Source organism: Poeciliopsis prolifica, unplaced genomic scaffold, assembly GCF_027474105.1.
Source record: "Poeciliopsis prolifica strain line A6 unplaced genomic scaffold, Auburn_PproV2 SCAFFOLD047, whole genome shotgun sequence".
NCBI lineage: Eukaryota > Metazoa > Chordata > Actinopteri > Cyprinodontiformes > Poeciliidae > Poeciliopsis > Poeciliopsis prolifica.
Window position 1 is genome coordinate 665,111 of NW_026562422.1, and position 19,617 is coordinate 684,727.

At 38.7% G+C, this 19,617-nt stretch overlaps 1 protein-coding gene across 3 annotated transcripts in view; it reads left to right on the plus strand.

The window, feature by feature from the left end:
• LOC129377323 (neuronal PAS domain-containing protein 3) overlaps positions 1-19,617 on the plus strand; it is a 238,672-nt gene that overhangs the window by 145,634 nt on the left and 73,421 nt on the right. For all 3 annotated transcript variants that reach the window (XM_055057195.1, XM_055057196.1, XM_055057198.1), the window contains one exon: positions 10,623-10,712. In XM_055057195.1, coding sequence (XP_054913170.1) covers positions 10,623-10,712 — 90 coding nt within the window. The remainder of the gene's footprint in view (positions 1-10,622; positions 10,713-19,617) is intronic.

Genomic DNA, 19,617 nt, shown 5'->3' on the forward strand with positions numbered 1-19,617 from the left:
AAGGTAAATTGTTCAAATATTTCCTGTGTCCCTTCAGCTCTGTCTCCTCTGGCTCTGTTTGGGTCCTATCTCACTATCCTTAACTTTGTGACCACATCTTCTACCTTACACAAATGCATCTTCATCCCTCTAACTTTTGAGACTGTAGCAAACTGCTTGTATTATAATCACTATATATAATATGGCCATCTTTGTAAAAAACACAAAGCCAACATGACAAAGTCAGATGACTGGCAGCATTTGCTCTGTGGCAAGACTGTTCTTTGGAAGGCTGTTCTAAGGTTAAGCTGCAAAGCAAAACAACATCCATCTGGAGAGTATTAAAAAGATTTATCAGCTCGGACATCCTTGATGCTCACAATGTACTGGGTGTGTTTGATTGCCCATGTGCACCCTCTTGTTTGAAAGTTGTGTAATCACCATGGTTACCACCTGACTAATAGAAAGAGAAGACTTAATAAAGTAACATAGTGCGCATCTGTTAAAATTTAACAAAATATATGTACGTGTAATATAAAGACATATAATTTCAGCCTATTTTGATCATTAAATTTTCTAGTTATTTAATGAAAGGGTAAGATCATAATTTGTAATTTAAGGACCGAACAGCAACCACAGCTCTGCATGAATAAACAGATATAAGCAATGGCTGAATGGAAAGACCACACATTTATTAGAATCAAATCAAATCAAATCAAATCAAATCGAATCAAATGTTATTTGTATAGCACATTTCAGCAGCAAGGCATTTCAAAGTGCTTTACATCATAAGCACAAAAACACAAAGTCATGCATCATGGAATAAACAATACATTGTTACATATTACATTTCAAATACAATTCTAAACAGGTGTGTTTTTAGTTGAGATTTAAAGGAAGTCAGGTTTCTGCTTTTTTACAGTTTCCTGGAAGTTTGATCCAAATGTTTGGTGCGTAGATGCTGAAAGCTGCTTCTCCTCTCTTGGTTCTGGTTCTGGGGATGCAAAGTAGACCAGAACCAGAAGACCTGAGAGGTCTGGAAGGTTGATACAACAACAGCAGATCTTTAATATATTGTGGTGCTAAACCGTTCAGTGATTTGTAAACCAACATCAGTATTTTAACGTCTATTCTTTGAGCTACAGAAAGCCAGTGTAGGGACTTTAAGGCTGGTGTTATGTTAGTGAGAACAAGAGCAGCAGTGTTCTGGATCAGCTGTAGCTGTTTGATTGATTTGTTGGACAGGCCTGTGAAGACGCTGTTGCAATAATCAATGCGACTAAAGATAAACGCGTGGATGAGTTTCTCTAGATCTGGTTGAGACATTAGTCCTCTAAACCTGGAGATGTTCTTCAGGTGATAGAAGGCCGTCTTTGTAACTGTCTTTATGTGGCTCGCAAGGTTCAGGTCCGAGTCCATCACTACTCCCAGATTTCAGGCCTGATCGCTAGTTTTTAGTTGTAATAACTGAAGCTGTGCATTGACTTTAGATCGTTCCTCTTTAGGTCCAAAAATAATGACTTCAGTTTTGTTTCTGTTCAGCTGGATAAAGTTTTGGCACATCCACATATTTATCTGTTCTAAACATTTATTCAGTGATTGGATGGGTTCAGAGTCACCTGGTGACATTGTAATGTAGAGCTGTATGTCATCTGCATAGTTTTGGTAGCTAATATTATTTCCTGTTATAACCTGAGCTAGTGGGAGAATATAAATATTGAATAAGAGGGGTCCTAGGATTGAACCTTAGGGTACCCCACATGTTACCTTTGACCTCTTTGATGAGAAGTTTTCAATTGAAACAAAGAAGTCTTTGTTATTCATGTAAGATTCAAATCAGTTGATCACTGAACTGGAGAGTCCAACCCAACTCTCCAGTCGATACAGTAATATGTCAAAAGCTGCACTGGGGTCCAACAGAACCAGCACTGTGGTTCTCCCACAGTCCGTATTTATATGGATATAATTGAATACTTTTACGAGGGCAGTCTCAGTGCTGTGGTGAGCACACAAACCAGATTGGAAGGAGTCAAAGCAGTTTTGGTTGGGTACAGCAATGATTTTGGCTTTAGAGTTGATGTGCAGATTAATGATTTTTTAAATTTTCTCTGAAAAGAAGCTGGAAAACTTGTTACAGGCAGCATTAGATTGGAAATCAATGACTTTTGTCACTCTTAAAGGGACATCACGATTCAGTGTCATATAATCAGGAAATTGCTGTGGCCAGTGTGCAACACCATCCTCATTTAAAAATAATTTGTAAAAATATCTTTATTGTCTCATGACATCTAGCAGGAGGACCAGCTGAATGATCAATGCAGTGAAGAAGCTATTAAAGTCTTAGCTCAACTAAACTTTGCTGAATTATTGAAATCATTTCAGTCAGTTTTCATGCTTATACTTATATATTGAATTATTTGCACTATTCAATATGCGACAACTTTGCAAAACAGCTTCAGGATATGTTGTCCATCCTGGACTTCAACACAGACCTCCCCACCCCCACACGCACACACACGCACACACACACATGCACTCACTTTAGAAAAGAATTTAAGTGATCCTGAGCTTTCTGAACTATGAGCAATAACTGGAGGAGTGGAAATATTGCTCCAGAGCTGTGTGTTTGGGTGTGTGCTGTTGCTTTTGATTAAAATGGAGTAACAGGAAATGCTCAGAGTGTCTGCAGCATCACCTTGATCCCAGCTTCTTTTTCTCCTGCTCACACTGTTCCTTACGCTGTTTTTCACAATCAGGTTTTTTTTTTTTCAGTCACAATCCAGTTCTAACATACAAAACTAAAAGCTGCAACATGTGAGCCTTTAAATCAGACACAAAAAGAATTTTCTAAGTTTGCCGTATGATGAACTGCTTTGTTGATGCAGGAGCGTTTTCACCCAGGAAAGCTTCAATGAATGTAAATGAATACACTTAAAGATATGAAAATGTCTTTTAGTTCTGTGTGGTTTTGGACATCTTTAAATATCTACATGGAGATATTAGTGGTTTGTTATATTAATCTCATAAATACCCATAATTAGATGACTACTCGTCTCCTTTTCCTGTTTTGGAACATCTTGACCTTTTTGGACCTTCATCTCTTCATTCTTTTCCCTTCTTTTCACTCTCTCTCTCTCTATCTCATATTGCTCTTCCTGTGTCCTTCCTATATTGACATGTTGACCTTTCTGGACTTTCCTTTCCTGTTTCTTTCTCTGTATACGGTCTCATTACCTCCTTTTGGCCATCACCTTTAACTTCTTTCCTGCTTCCTCCTCATTCTTTATCTCCATCTTGTTCCCTTTTTCTTCCTTCTCTGGCCTTCTCTCAATTGCTTTCTCTCCATCTCTTATTGTGTTTGCATCTTAGCCCATGCTGCCTCTCAGGAGCCTGCTCTGTTCCCTTCTCTATTGATTGGTTCATTTAATAGCTCTATCACCAATAAGCATGAAGTTGACCTTTTAGGCTCAGCCATGATGGTGTGTGTCCGTGCGTGTGTGTGCGCGTGTACGTGTGTGTATTGGAGACTGTTAACCCCTAAAAGAATGTGTGTCAGTATTGACGCAAGTGTGTGTGTGTATGTCGGGGGGTGCCTGCTGACCTTTGCAGACCGAACTCTTGATGTTGCTTGTCAGATCATTTGCTGGGCACGGGAAAGCTCTGCTCTTAAACAGGACGACATGGCAGAGCTGGCTCTCTGATGCAAAGTGAATAATGCATAGATCGTTTTTTGTTTGGGGGAATATATTTTGCTGTTTGATTCAGATGAAGTGTTACATTTTTCACAGTATCAATTGAAATCTTTCATGAATAGTTTTGCTACATGTCTGTTAACTTATACAGCTGGCTTGATTCTGGAAGTGTTGGGGTTTTTGTTGAAGAGGATCAATTCATTTAAGCAAAAAATGATAGAAATGTATATCAAGTTACTTTAAAGAAACGATAAACATTTTAGTTTGTCATTGTAAAATTTTTATATCGTATGTTAGTCTGGATATTTCTTTAAATAATTTCAACTTAAACTGCACATTATTCAAAAATTTTGTGTGTAAATGAGAACTGATTCTCAAATATTTATATCATGTTAAAAAAGATCAGCACATATTTGACTGAAAAAAACATTTTTATTCAGTATTTCAATCCAAAACGCTTCAGTTTTGGATTTGGTGTTGTGTGAGATGGTGAGATGGCACAACATTCTTAGCTTTACCAGTGCAGTTTTGGATTAAAATGTTCTTTTTATTTTATCTTTATGAAACTCAACATTCTCTGGTGTTGAGTTTATTAGTGGTTTTTCTGTTTTTTTGCATTTTAGTTCGACTCCAGTGTTGGTTTTGGTTTGTTTAAGTTTCCTGTGTGGTTGTTAGCACTCAAACCGGCCATCCTTTCCAGTAATTCTGAACTTTAGGAACATCTGAACCTCCCCAGCCAGCCTGCTTCCTCACATCACTTCCAGACTGATGGGTTTGACTTTCGTGTACAACAAACTAGGCCTGTTGTAAATGAATATTTTAGTAATTGAGTAATCTATCAATTAAGAATCGAGGGATGGATTTAGAATTCCGCTAATGTTTTTTGATAATCATTATTTTAAAGGATTTTTTGGAGTCTACTGGCCTTTATTTGAAACTGCTTTGGCAAGAAAGTAGATAATGAGAGAGAGGGAAGACATGTGTCAAAGGTCAATCTGCGACAGCCGGGAATTGAACCTGTAACAGCTGAGTTGAGGTCTCCTTATGTGGATTGTGCTTAAACCCTGCATCACAACGATTTTATCTGCTGACTCCCCATTTAGTCATGGTTTTTATCATTTTAATCTGTTGCCCACTCTTGTTTCCTGTTCATGTCATTTCCAGCTTTTTATTTGTTGGTTTACTTGCTGCAGTAAAGCCCTGGAACTAAAAGCGGTCATAGTACTTAAAAATGTCTTGTAAATGTTATGAATAGGAGATACAGTTCTAGCATGATTTTCTTCAGCTGTGTCCTCAGTGGCTTCTGCGCATGCAGAGCCATGTTTAACACACACAGCCCTCTGCTGGCTGCAGAACATACAACAAGAAGTGAGGGGTGAGCATCTGCTCGGAAAAATATTGAAGGGCAAAATTCCCATCCAGATTGAGAATTTGACTAAGTTATCTGTCTGGTGATTTTAACACATTTCTGCCTATTAAAGATGAAGTTATGTGTCAGCTTTAATCAGGTTCTGAGCAACCAGCAGCAGTTCAGTGTCTCCGGAACGCTGCTCTGTGTTGATGGGACTGAATTCCTGCAGTCGGTCCAGAGACAACTGAAACTAAATGAGCTGAAAATGGTTGATTTCAGAATACTTGTCCAAACACAAACAGTGCAGTGTTTTGCTCGCACTAACTTTGCTCTTTCTCCCTCGATAATCAATTATTATTTTCTTTTCTTTTCCTAGAGCTTTTCTCTCAGTCGCACCTGAATTGGTTTCTTTTCTTCAATTTATCTTCTTCTCTCCTTTTGCTTTTAATCACACCCCTTTCCTGTTTCATGTTCTCTTTATGTCTTGATTCTTTATTTCTTATTTTCCCCATATATCACCCTCTGTCCATTTTTCTTGTCCACCCCTCATTTCATTCACCCCCACACCCCCTTCACACACACACACACACACACGCACACCATCCCACCACTGTCTCCTATACACATAAACACACACAGTCTATTGTTCCATTAGTCATTAAGAGGCAGAGCACTAGACAGTAACATTTAAGCCAAGCATTCTGAATGGTTAAAAGATAGCCTCATCTGTTGTAATGTGAGTTTGTTTCTGTGTTGTGTGTGTCTTGGTGAGTGGGTGTGTGTGTGAGAGAGAGAGAGACAGAAAGAGAGAGAGAGAGTGGGCGATCGATGCAGTAATCTACAGGAGGTGGAAAGCACAGAGAGCAGGCCATTCAGCAGTGCTCACTAATCAATTGCAATTCTTTCTCTTACTGTCTTAATGCCTAGATTTAGACATTGTTGCGTGTGTGGGTGTGTGTGTATTTGTCTTTTTTTTTTCTCCTCTTTTTATTGTCTGTGGTCCGGCATTTAGGCCTGCATGGTGTGTGTTGGTGTGTGAGAGGTTTGAACACCACGGCCCATTAAAAGCATTTCCTGTCTGTTCTCTGATGTGATGCAGAATTCCACTACAACCTGAGCGCCAGTTCTGCAGATAACTCTCTGTTCTCCAGTTCTTTTGAAACTGGGATACTGGGATTGTAGAGAAACTGTTTGGTTGTCGGTCTTGCAGTGAGCTATGTCTGCTGAAACACTGCTCAGCCAGTCAGACCCCCCCCCCCCCCAAAAGGCTGCAGTTCTGTAGTTAGTAATTAATTGTGAATAAAGAGAGCATTAAACTGTTGTCTCATTGCTCCGGTCCTGACAAAGATATAATTTATGCTTCTGCTATTCTTGATGTGTATGAACGTGTCAGAGGATGATGGCATGGATTTCCAGATGCATTACAACATATACATTTTACTTATGTAAGGCTGCATCCCCATGCCCACCCCTCCCTCTTGAAAAATTTAAACCATTATAAATTACTTCCAACATTTTCCATAAAAAATAGTATTTAAAATGTGCAGTTCTGTCCAGCTCAAACTCAAATATGGGAGAAGAAAAAATAAATAGATGAAAAATGAATACATAAGATTTTTTGAAAAACCTTGGATTCATAAAGGTACACCATTAAGCTAAAACTTGTTCTGGTTTTATGAAACATGAATAATGTTCAGCTAAGGAGGATTTCCATAACATTTGCCTGTTGAACCTCACAGAACCTCTCCTTGTCTTTGCATGGCTTTTAAAAAGAGAGAAAATATTAAGATGAACTTCATTTAGGGTTCGTCACATACACTATGTGTCATAGCATGCATTTCACAATAAAAGTAAAATGATATTTTAAAATATTTGAAATGTTTTTTTTCTGTCACAGACAGCCGGCTCCATAGCAGGAGTCTGGATTCAATTCAGCATGATTGAAACGCTGCACTCTGTTGTCACTGACTGAAGACAATCTGTTGCTTTCATACTGAATTAAAAACTAATCATGTGACTACTACTACCAATACCAAAAATAATAGTACAACTATCATTAAAATAGCATTCATGAAGAAGGAAGACAGAAATTTGAGTCCACTGCAGTTCAATAACTCCAGCCTCTACTTATGCTATTTAACTGTGATGGATTGGCATGTAAAAATCATAATTGTTTTCTTTTTCTTTTTATATTGTAACATTTTTCAGTATAAAAAAAACAATACAGAAGATATTTTTGATTATAAAAAGACAATAATTTGGCATTTAATTTTTATATATTAGTATTTACAAAGGAAACTCAAAATCTATTTTTTTAGATTTTGACCATTTGATGCAATCAAAACATCAACATCAGTATTTATTTGACTAAATACTGAAATATGTCTTTGCAGCTTTAAAGTATTTAAACCAAAAGTGAATACATTTGGATGTCTCGGTGTCTAATATGTCTTTGTATTGAAATTGTTTCCATAGTTTTGAAATATCTCTTGCTGAGAATGAAGCGGTAAATGATCGGTCAAATTAGAAGAACAATATAAACAGAAGGAAATGGGAGCGGCTGCAGAAAACAGACGGCTCTGCTAACCTACCAAGCTGCTGTCAGACAGACAAAACGCATCAAAGCTCTCTGCCCTGACACACACAGATAGGAAATATAGAATCAAAATTGCAATTACCTGCTGAATTTCTAAAAGGTAAACAAATCTGTGAACAAAAGACCTTCACCTCAGCTCACTTGCTTCCTTGTTACACACATACACACCCTCGCAAACAGTGAGAGCAGCATTAGTGTTCTAGTTAGCATGCTGAAATGAATACAGTTAGATCCAAAGCAATTTCCTCTTATTTATCTTACCAGCCCCGCATAAATAAAGGCAAGGGCATCCAGGCAATTAGCATAATTACTATGAGGCGGTCAGACCCTCTGTGATTTCATAAAGAGAGAGACACACACACGCAGAGGGGCCGCTGCCACAGGGTGTGTGATTGTATATACTGGTGTGAGACAGAAAGAAAAGAGTAAAAGAGATGGAGCCTATGTCTGTGTGTGTGTGTGTGTGTGTGTGTGTGTGTGTGTGTGTGTGTGTGTGGGGGTGTGGGGGTGTGTGTGTGTGTGTGTGTGTGTGTGGGGGGGGGGGGGTGGGGTGTGTGTGTGGTGTGTGTGTGTGGTGTGGGTGTGTGTGTGTCGGTGTGTGTCTGTGGGGGTGTGCGTGTGCGTGTGTGTGTGTTTGTGTCAGAGTGGTATTGTTTTTTTAAGTTTGTGGTGTGTGTGACTTATTCTATGACCAATGGTTCCGTCTGCTGCATGTGTGTGATATTTGAATCTGTTTACTTCGCTGTTTGGCTGCATGCGTCCGTGTGTGTGTGTAAATATTGTCCTTGATCTACTTGCTTCCTACACACTGCATGCCAGTTCATTATAAGACTGGGACTTACACCCTACTATATAGGTGTAATTGAAAATAAAATGACATGGACAAGCGCTTACATCCACATGCAGTCACGTGTGCTGACCACTGAACACTCAAATCAGAAATCCCCATGCATATGTTTTATAAATATGCAAATCAAAGTGAAGTAAACAAAGAAAATAGAAACAATATCTCTGCACACAGACTGAGGTCAGCAGACATGGGGTCTGTGTTTTTGTTGCAAGGTTTTCTTTTTTCTATGTGCTCTTTAAGCAAAACTTATTTTTTGAATATCACCTCCACACACACAGGAGAGTTCTGTCCCAGAACTCTCCTGACTGTGAGCACAGGCTTAGATAACACACAAAAGTTGATAAGGACTTAACAGACACCTTTACTTAATTTTTCCTAAAAAGTAATTTCCTCTGTAAAATAAGAAAGATTGGCCTGTATGTGATATGCTGAATGTGTTTGTAACACACGTGAATGAAGCTGTTTCTTTGATGAAAGCTGTTCATGCTGAAGTCAGTTGGCCTGTTTTATCCATGTCTTTGTGAAGCTTCCACTGACCTTCCAGGCCCCTGGTGACCTTCTGCAGAAAAAAAATGAATATGAACCGAATAAAGAGAAAACCACAACAGAGCTGAAGACAATGTTCTGAATGATATTTGGTGGGAGTTGTTGTTAAGGGAATATATGAGGCAACCTGGGCAACATTATGTTTGCTTGCAACACATCTATGACTGTGTGAAAGTGTGTGTTCACATCAGCATTATATCAGAATAGTTTAGACACACACACTTCATCACCTCTAAAATTGCTTTCCAATTCTAATTAATCCATGTTAATCCCTATGAAACTGGCAGATTTGCCTACATTCACCTGGAACCTCTTGTTCCTAAACCTTGACCTCAATCAGACAAACCGAAACACCAGAACAGACGGGAAAACACGTGCTGGGATTATCTACACATGTCAGTCTTTCTATGTGTTTGGCTGTGCCCCATTTAACCCATGACCATCAGCAGCTTAATAGCAGAACCTGAGGAAGTGCAAGGGTAGAATAAGCATTTTCTGTGTGTCCTCGTATTTTTTTCACAGGGTGATGAAGAGTGTGGGGTCATGAGAAGGGACTTTTTGAATTTTTGGATCAACTAAGAATCAATGTGTTTTGTCTTTGTTTTCAAGGTTGTGTGATCAGTGTAAAATATTTTATCCAACACTATCGTAGTCTAGATCTGAGGACTGAGGTCTTTGGGTGTGTGTTTGATTTTTTTAACTATTGTTGAAGAAGCTGTGACATGACATACAGATCAACAGCATTAGACAGATTCCGGCCTGAAAGGGCCCCCTTTGCAATATGCGTATATGAAATGTGTGTGTGCGTGTGCATGTGTGTGTGAAATAATGTGCTGTAGTTGAGTGCTGCATCGTGAGTGTCACATAAATGCACCATTAGACATGCTGAGCCTTCTGAAGGCTGGGTCTGTCACAGATCAACTTTTCCAATGGTGATAAAGAAAAATAGAACACCCAACAAGGGAAAACAATGTGAGATCAGTATTTCAAAGCTCAAAACAAAGTTTTAAAGTTCATGGGTCTACATGTACGTAGAATCAATAGAGAGGATAATTGAATAACTAAGTGACATAAATATATTTTGGTGATTTGATTGATGCACAAAACAACTCAGAAGTGACCAAGTTCTCTGCAATAACACCAAAACAATGGGAAACTGACAGATGAGCATGTAACTAAGCTCATTTTCCAAAAACAAAGAAAAGATCAAACAGTTTTCTGTGATCACTTTTATTTAAAAACACATTGAGCCATTCCTAAGATTATCTGTTTTTCCCCCTCATTTCATTTTATTCGCCTCAGTTTCTGAACCTCTCCCCCTTATGGTTTTCTTTAAAGATTTTATTGATTCTAGTGGTCTTTATTTGAGGGAGGAAAGTGGGTAATGAGAGAGGACGACATTGACCATATGGCGAAGGTCACCAGGCCGGGACTCGAACCTGTGAGCCCCGGCTAAGGCCTCCTTTACCCCTGTGCACCGCGGTACCCTTCACCCCCCCATTTCCTCTCTCCCGCTTATGTTGCATCTTCAAAAATTAACCTCTTACTAAGACAGACTTAAGGGTTCAGAAGTGCATTTAATGCTTGTCCTCTATCTGTGTTTTTCAGTCACTGGACGGTTTTGTATTTGCACTAAACAAGGAAGGACGTTTCCTCTACATCTCTGAGACTGTTTCCATTTACCTGGGATTGTCACAGGTAAGCCTCCCCTAACGTCTCACAACAAAATGAATATAAAAGAAAAATTCCACTGAAAGTCATTTTGACTATAACTCTGGCTTCTCCTTTTTTGCATATTGTGTCTTTTTTCCTCTTTTGATCTGTTTTGCATCTCTGTTATTCTTCCCTCTCCTCCTTGTGTCATTACCAAAGACAATTCCTAACAAATTAGGACTCATTCAAAATCTCATCAGCTCTGCAGACTGTTGTTGATTTGTGCAGTGAGAAACAATGCATATTTTACTGCTGGATATGTGCTTGTGTGTGTGTGTGGGTGGGTGTGTGTGTGTGTGTGTGTGTGTGTGTGTGTGTGTGTGTGTGTGTGTGTGTGTGTGTGTGTGTGTGTGTGTGTGTGCTTGCTGGGGACAGATGAGGTTGGAATAACAATAATTATTATTACTTCAGTTCTTAAAAGTTATTAACAGAGCACATTTAAATTCATCCTTGATTTCATAAGCAGGAAGTGAGCCTCCAGCTGTCTCGTGACATTGCTAAAAGAGTCGGGAATGTTTGATCCTCTATGTCAAATTCAGAGCTTTTTTGTACGTTGTCACGGCAATGGGAGACAGTTTAACTGCACCACTATGTTATTTATCTCCGTATTGCTGCAAACAGATGTCCTGAAATCACCAGTCTGAGTTATTGATGCTGTTTTAAACAACATGTGGTGATTGTGAACGCTTCACAGTCTCCACTGACTGATCTCTGCAAATAAGAGCTTCACAAAGCATTCCAGACGGGAATTTTTACTCCGACCTGGTGATATTACGAGACTGATGGGGTTTTAGAACTGACTCGAGAATGGTGTTTATGGATTAAGAAGAAAACTGTGGTCATTTGCACAGATCTATGTGATGCAGTTCAGCAGTGAGGACTGCTCCCCTGCTCTATTAGGACTAACCTTGTTATTTATTCTAATACTGTAGATATTCTGACCAGGATGCTGAATACCTCTCTACTCAATAAATTCTGCTCAGTTACCACAGACAGGAAATTCTGATTGGCTAATTATTTCCCTTACACTAAATACTATCAAGTTCATTTTGCTCTATCACCAATCAGAAAGGCATATTGGGTTTATTTTTAATGGGAAAATTGTAAAATGACTTGCCCCAATTGATGGAACCATGCATTTAATGTTCTACCAGAAAATCTTGAAAGAGGCCCTGCAGCCCTGACTGGCTGAAGAGGTGATGGTATAAACCTGTGAAGAACTGGACTTATTGAGAACGCTCATTCTGTTTCATTATCTTAAACATCATACATGCTTATAACATAATTTGCTCTCTAATGGATTTGACATGTTATTTGTCTTATTCATTACGTTGAGGAAAGTTCTCAGAAACAAGGATTTTAGCAAAGTGCCAAATTGTTTAACAAATCAAGGATGAAGGTACACCCCCACACATCACCGTCTGTCTCTCCCCTCTCCACCCGTGAACTAATTCCCCCAACAAGATTGATTGATGATTTCTATCAAATAATTGATTAATTGTTAAATTGGGTCCCTTAAGCTTTTCTGCCATCATCGGCTTGCTAGTTATCTTGTTCTTTCAGCTTTTATCAGCTGTTGAAGAAGTGCCACCGATTAAAAGAGTAAGAGAGGGGAAGGGCGATCGAGCCCGTCTTTGCCATGAACAAGTCCCATCCTTTAATCTAACATGTGTACAAAAAGTTCCTCAACCTCCATCATCTTAATTGCTCTTCCTTTCTACTTTTCTCTTTTTAATCGTTGCTTCATTTTTTTTACTTTACGAGGAGAAAAAATATATCACTAATTATTTCTCAGCTTTAATTAGATCTCACCATGCAGGAAATGCTTCTGTGAGGGGGAGTCGGGGCTGAGTGATGGTGGATGGTGGATTTAAGCCTTTTGGCAAATTGACGACATCCAGAAATTTCTTGCTTGGTGGTCGATGCTGAACAAAAATCCTCAGGCACATTTCTGTGTAAAGAGGATTTGCTGGTTAAACTCGTTTCTTTGCTTTCTCGTCAGGGAGACGGCGGACGTGGCCGGCTAGTCAAACAGACTGTTAATAAAGACATTGAAAAGTGTGGATGTGTAATTAAACACGGCTGCTGCCTAACATTAGGGCCGTCTCTGTTCTATAATCTTGCTCCATGTTCATTTTTGTGTTCTTAACAAATACCTTTTCTTTATTTTTGAATTTTTATTATTTGCAGTAAAATGTTGCAGCTTGCTTCTTTCTCTGTGCACATAAACATTAGAATGTGTCCTCTTCCTTAAACTATTTCCAAATTCATGCCATTTTAACACATGGAGCAGAAACGCATGTAAACATGTGTTTCCATGTAACATATGTAAACATGTGTTTCCATGTAACACATGTAAACATGTGTTTCCATGTAACATATGTAAACATGTGTTTCCATGTAACATATGTAAACATGTGTTTCCATGTAACATATGTAAACATGTGTTTCCATGTAACATATGTAAACATGTGTTTCCATGTAACATATGTAACATGTGTTTCCATGTAACATATGTAAACATGTGTTTCCATGTAACATATGTAAACATGTTTTACATGTAACATATGTAAACATGTGTTTCCATGTAACATATGTAAACATGTGTTTCCATGTAACATATGTAAACATGTGTTTCCATGTAACATATGTAAACATGTGTTTCCATGTAACATATGTAAACATGTGTTTACATGTAACATATGTAAACTGTGTTTACATGTAACATATGTAAACATGTGTTTCTGGGATCCAGGAGTTCAAACATACATGAGCTGCAGAATGTGTCTGTTTTACCACCTGTTGATCACTCAGAACAGCACGATGTACACATATTTATGTATGTATAAATCCGTTCATGTTTTCTGGTGCTTGTATTTGTGGGACCAAGCATCACTTGCAGCTGCCCTCTCACTGGTCTAATTGAGATGTGTGTGTATGTGTGGGGTGTGGGAGGGCACTTGGGGGTTTTTGGGTGTGGCTGTGTGTGTGTGTGTGTGTGTGTGTGTGTGTGTGTGTGTGTGTGTGTGTGTGTGTGTGTGTGTGTGTGTGTGGCTACAACAGATGGCTGTGTGTCCTCTGCCTGATGGTCCAGAGGAAAATAATAACTGCATTGTCTCAGCCAGATCCAAATTAGTTTGCTGGATTGTCGCCCGTTACGCCCAAAGATGATTCGTAGCCAACTTCTCCTCATGCCAGGCTATTATATGTAGCAGCATGATGAGTCACACACACACACTGCCCCAACTTGCATGCCTCACATGTAACATGGAAGCCTGTTTCTGAATGGTTGCTATGCATAAAGCAAGTGTTAAATGACCCAATTTCTTTTTCTTTTTTCCTTTTTGGATGAATTCTGTTAAAATGATTGCAAGTTAGGCTTTTTTTTTTTTTAAATGCTGTTGTAAACTTAGGTACATGGTGGTCGTTCTGTAAGGCTGTGGAAAGTTACTTATACAGGAATAGTTCAACATGTTCACAGTGAGGTTCTGTTAGAAGGCTATCAGCAGTTAATATCTTTAAAAGCAAAGTCAGCGACAGACACTGTGAGCTCCAGGTATACGCCGTCACCTTCCTAACATAATGACCCAAGACATGTTTTGCCAAAAGGGATTTTTTTTTGTGCCTAAATCACTGCTGACCATTATTTTAGGAAGATGACAGTATGTTTGTCTTCGGTGATGTTTAGTTGGATCCAGAATGCAGGCAAGACAAAGCAGCATACTGATGATTAAGGATTTAGTGCTAGAAAAATGGCAACTTACAATTATAATGAACATGAACAGGAAGCTTTGGTATAAATAATAATATCAGTTGATATAAGACTAAAAATAGTGTAAACAGAGACACAAACAACAGTCTGCTTTATGATTGTGAATCTGACTAACTCAGAGTGAGACCATTTAAATGCTCAGGAAATTATTTTGAGTTAATTAGCTGTTTATGGTGTGACACCATATAATATGGGAGTTTCATTTTCTGAAATAAATGGCATGAAATATGCACATTAACAAAGTAGTTTTAGTCGTTTTGTTTTTTTTAGTTATACTCATTTAAATTTACATTCTGGACTTTACAATAGCCAATACAGAGAACTTATGAAAACCTGCCATTAACCATCAGCCATTAGCGATAGGGTTGAATGTTTGGACCTACAAAGGGCTTTGTGTGAAACTCTGATGATAATAAACCGTAATTGTCTAACCTTGGATTATCACCTGAATGAATCAGCTTCCTGTTAGGTTATGTATCTCTGTATATTCAAAAAATTATCACACAATTTTTCAGTTTATGTTGGTCATCATCACATGATCATACAAAAGAGACAAAAATATAACAAAACCCAAGTCATATGGGATTATTGATATTTAAGCTTAGTTTGATGAAAAGAAAAAATGATTAATTTTCTTATCAACCAACAGAGTTTGAACATGGCGTCACTTTCTCTTTACTTGTTGACTGGATAGAGATTAGTTCTTATGCACGCATGATGTGTATGTGCGTGTGTCTATGTTTTTGTGCGTGTGTGTGTGTGTGTGTCAGAGATTTTATTTTGTCTTTGTCATTTAAAGAGCCTCTGCAGAGTCCAGACATGCTACCACACTCATACACTTACACACACAGGCAAGGTCATTTTCCTCACACGCACCAATGCACATGAGGGTTATTGTGCTACGTCAGTGCACACCCACACACTCAAGCACACGCACACACACCTACCCCCCACCCTCAGCACACACATAAAAGCACACAGACACATGAAAGGAAGGGTCATTGGAAGGGAGAGAGGGCCTGATCTCTGCTCTATTTCATTGCCATCCACATTCCCTCAGGGAGGATGGGGACCATCCACTTATAAACACACACTCACGCACATACACACTCACCATCTCTCACTTTCACTTCCTTTCCTTACAGTATTCCCTGTGGACTGTCGCTTGTCTGGAGGGTAACATGAATGAATTAGCATTAAACAGTCTGAACCGAGTATTGGCCACTTTCTCCTTTTGGTCATCCATATGGGTGTCCACAAACTCACATCCAACTGACTTCTCAAAAACTACAGCTTAAAAGTTTTATAGATTCAACTTACTGAATCAGATAATGATGACATCCTGTCCTAACTGACTGTTGAGGGCCCAGGAGATCTTTCCTCTACATACTCTGCTCCTCGTAATGTTAGTAAAGTCTACTTTGTCCTGACAAACTCCTCCAGGATCAAAAGCAGACATGCACCTCTGCATATAAAGATCCACCCAAATGTTAACATGCAATTATAACATATAAATCATATTTTTTCCTCTGATTTATTTCAAGCTGTTTTTACCAGGGTGGAAATGGGAGTTTGTGAGTTGCTCTCACAAAGCTTCTCTTCAGAGCTGCAGTGTCCAGTCGAGCGCCTGCCTCACAGAGCTGAGCTGACCTGCGACTCACCCTTTCAGCTCCTGCAGACTAGCGGCGGCAGCAATTAGCAATCTTGGATCTGCTTCATATGAAGTACTTCTCAGTCCATTGAATGCGTGTACTGTTGGAGTGTTAATCAACTATCAGATTGGAGCAAAGTGTTATTCTGTCCTTTCAGCTTTCCAGAGCTTCCTGAAACTCTGATCATTCATGGAACTTCTTCAGAAATGTGGACTCCAGAAACTGGGTCACACTGATCAGATTGATTTTTTTTTTTTTTTTTCCAATGTAAGCCGAAAATCTACAGTCTTTTTTTGTCTTACGCATCAGTTTCTTAAACTTATTTACCTTGAACCCTGTCAGGATCATGGCACTTCTCCACCTGTGTTAACATTTTGATCAGGAGCGTTTTACTGTTTTCATTTCAACCTTTACTTCTGCCCTGATAGAGTGGGTCCTCATACTTCTACTTTGAGCATGAATCTGTATGACAGAAATGTGTGTATGTGCACACTGAGTCTAGACAGAGTGCTGTACAGACAGGTGCCATTGAAATGGATGAAGCTACACAGCGAGCCACTGTGTGAGGTCAGAGGTTACCATCTACCTGCACAGAACGGATTTAAAGTAAGAAGAGACACTTTTATACATTAGAAAGTCCGAGAGACAGACAGCAGGAGGTGAAATAGGGCTGCTGAAGGACACCAAACACACACCACCTAGCTGGTTTTTTGGCTTAACGCTTGCTTCACTTATTCTTGTCATGCATTAGAGGTGCAAGTGATGGCACAAGGGGTGTGGAGGTCATGATCCTCTCAATGGCTGCTCTGTTTGCTCTCACCACATTAAAAACTGCTGGACATGTTGTGATTCTGATGGCAGGTGGGCTTCATCAAACTAGCATCACTTTGGTTTTATATATTTCAGAACGACTGAATGTAGCATCTGCTAACCTTCACAACAGCAGCCGGGTGTTTGTGGTTCAGTGTGGAGTATGTTCTAGGAATGCAGCTTTGACTGCCTTATATTTGGTTCTTGTGAAGCCTTCACAAGAACCATTTATTTAGTGGTTGTCATTGGTTTTTTAAAGCATTTTTCTTTGGAAAGTGTTCATGACAGATGCAGAGGAAAATAGCTTGATATTTTTTTAAACAAATGGAAAGCAGGTTGTACGTAGGTGTTAAAGAGTCAGAGTTAAAGAGCCTGTCAGTTTCCAAAACACACAAAAAAATCTTTGAAACCTTGTCTGCTGGACCGCACAGAGTAAAAACCTGTGGGCTCCAAAATGACCCCATCTCTTAAGACCGCAGGAGAGCTGGAGAATGGCTTTCCTTAACTTTTGAATTCCTGCATTGTTTTTTCCAATGTTAGTCTTGACGTTTCCTCTTTTTCATCACACCTTACTGTTATTTGGATTCCCACATTTTGCTCCTTTTCTCATGTTTGTGTTCAATTCACATTAGTTGTCCCAGTTTCCCTGCTCCCACCTCCTCTCTCATCCCGGGGCTCAGATTTACAGCCAGCCGTTATCTTGGTGCTGTAGAAGCTGTAAACAGGTCATCAAACAAAATTGATGCTTGTTTTATTGAATTGTGAGGAGTAGAATTGTGTAAGTGTGATTTGCATAATAGACCGCTTTAGACACATGTTTGTGTGTTTGGTTGGGATTTTTAAGCAGCATCAGGATAAGGATTTAGGTCATGCATGTTTAATGGTTTACCATTGACATAAAATTGATTCTATCAAAAGAGGTCTTCTCCGAGTAACATTTGCTCATAAATACAGCATTAATGAACAAATGGGAATCCACATTTGAATGCTGTCATTAAAAACTGCTGCAAATTTGAGATGAGATGATGTATCTGTATCTGATTTCATTGGGAAATATTCTAATATTGCTACTCATTTTGAATAACAGTAAAAAAAAAAAACATACTCAGATTTTTTGGGTTTTGTTTTAATTTCTGTCAAGTTGTCTTGTCATTATCTTGTGCAGTGAAGTAAACACCAAATAAAGACACATCCTGGTCAGAATGTAAGACGTGGTAGTAAATAACTCCACATTTGTTGCTACCTCAGGTTTAATCTGGCTGTATGTGGGATTAAAGATAGAGCAGAAAGGACTTGGAGGTAGTTCAAGAAAGAAATACTCACAAGGAAGAAAAAAATGTTTTAAGCTACTTTTCTAACTTTCTAGTACGACTTACTTTTACTTAATTTTGGATAATTAGGTTGAAAACTAGTGTGAAGGGAGAAAAGTTTACCAATCATGGGAGAGCAGTTCAGTCTAAACGTGTAGTTTTCCCCCACTGGGACATAGATTATTGTCATTAAATGCAAAAGAGTAGACAACAATCATTTTTATTGACAGAGTCACATTGATAAGGAGGCTATAGATGCAGATAACTCTGGGTGTTTTTCACCCTCTGAGAGTCAAAGTAACATTTAATAGTTCTAACATTTAATAGTTCAAAACCACCAAGTAAATGCATTTAGAAGTCTTCAAGAAGAAGATTGAAAGTCCTGTCAGCTCTTTTGAGACATTTCCAAGAGTTTTAAGGAGATGTTCTATGTGTCTGAAGATATTTGTAGGAATTCTTAAGAGATTGTTGCACTACTTTGAGAAATGTCAGAGTTCTTGGATGATTGAAATTATCTTTGAAGATCATTTCAATGGGTTCCAGGATATCTTGCTTTGTGTTTAAGTACGGGTGTAATGATATTCAAGATACCTTTAATTTGCTCATATAGGTCCTTGGAAGTCTTGTGAAAGTTTAGTAGTGGGTCCTTGAGTACTTTGTTGCAAAATGCTTAAGTTGGAACATGTTGAGATAAATTCTACTGATTTTAGGGTCGACGCTTTTGGTGATTTTCAAACAATTACAACAATTTCCTAACACTGGTGTTAGGTCTGAGGTACCAGAGACCCCTAACCCAGGTTTCTCACATGATTTGTTTTTTATTTTATTTTATTTTATTTTCCTGTCATGGTTACTTCACCTGAACACTGTCTTTTTTCTGTGCTATCTCCCAGAGAAAACAAAGACACAAAAACTATATTGCTCGTCAAGTGAAAAATAATATTCTCACTAGAAAGCGATCCTCTTTCTTTCTTGTCAGTTCCTGTCTGCTTTCCCCCGTCTCAGTAGATGGTTCATAAATCAGTCAATTACCAGCCCATTAGAGGCTGTGGTGAAAACAGGACACTGGTCTGTGAAGTTCCTGTTCACTCATAAATGTGGAGACCTGAAATGAATCATCAGGGAGGTCAAGGCCCACGTCATTTAGGTATTTTTGAATTGTTCCTTTTATAGTGTGTGTACTAATTCTGAATTTCTGTAATATGTATATCTGAGCAACTTTAAAGTAGATCAGATCTCTCTTGGCTTGTATTTATGAATTTTTATAGCTACATAAAAGATCCATCTAAAATGAATCTAAAATGCATGCATTAATTTCAATTGTTGGGGATAAATCAAGTTGTACC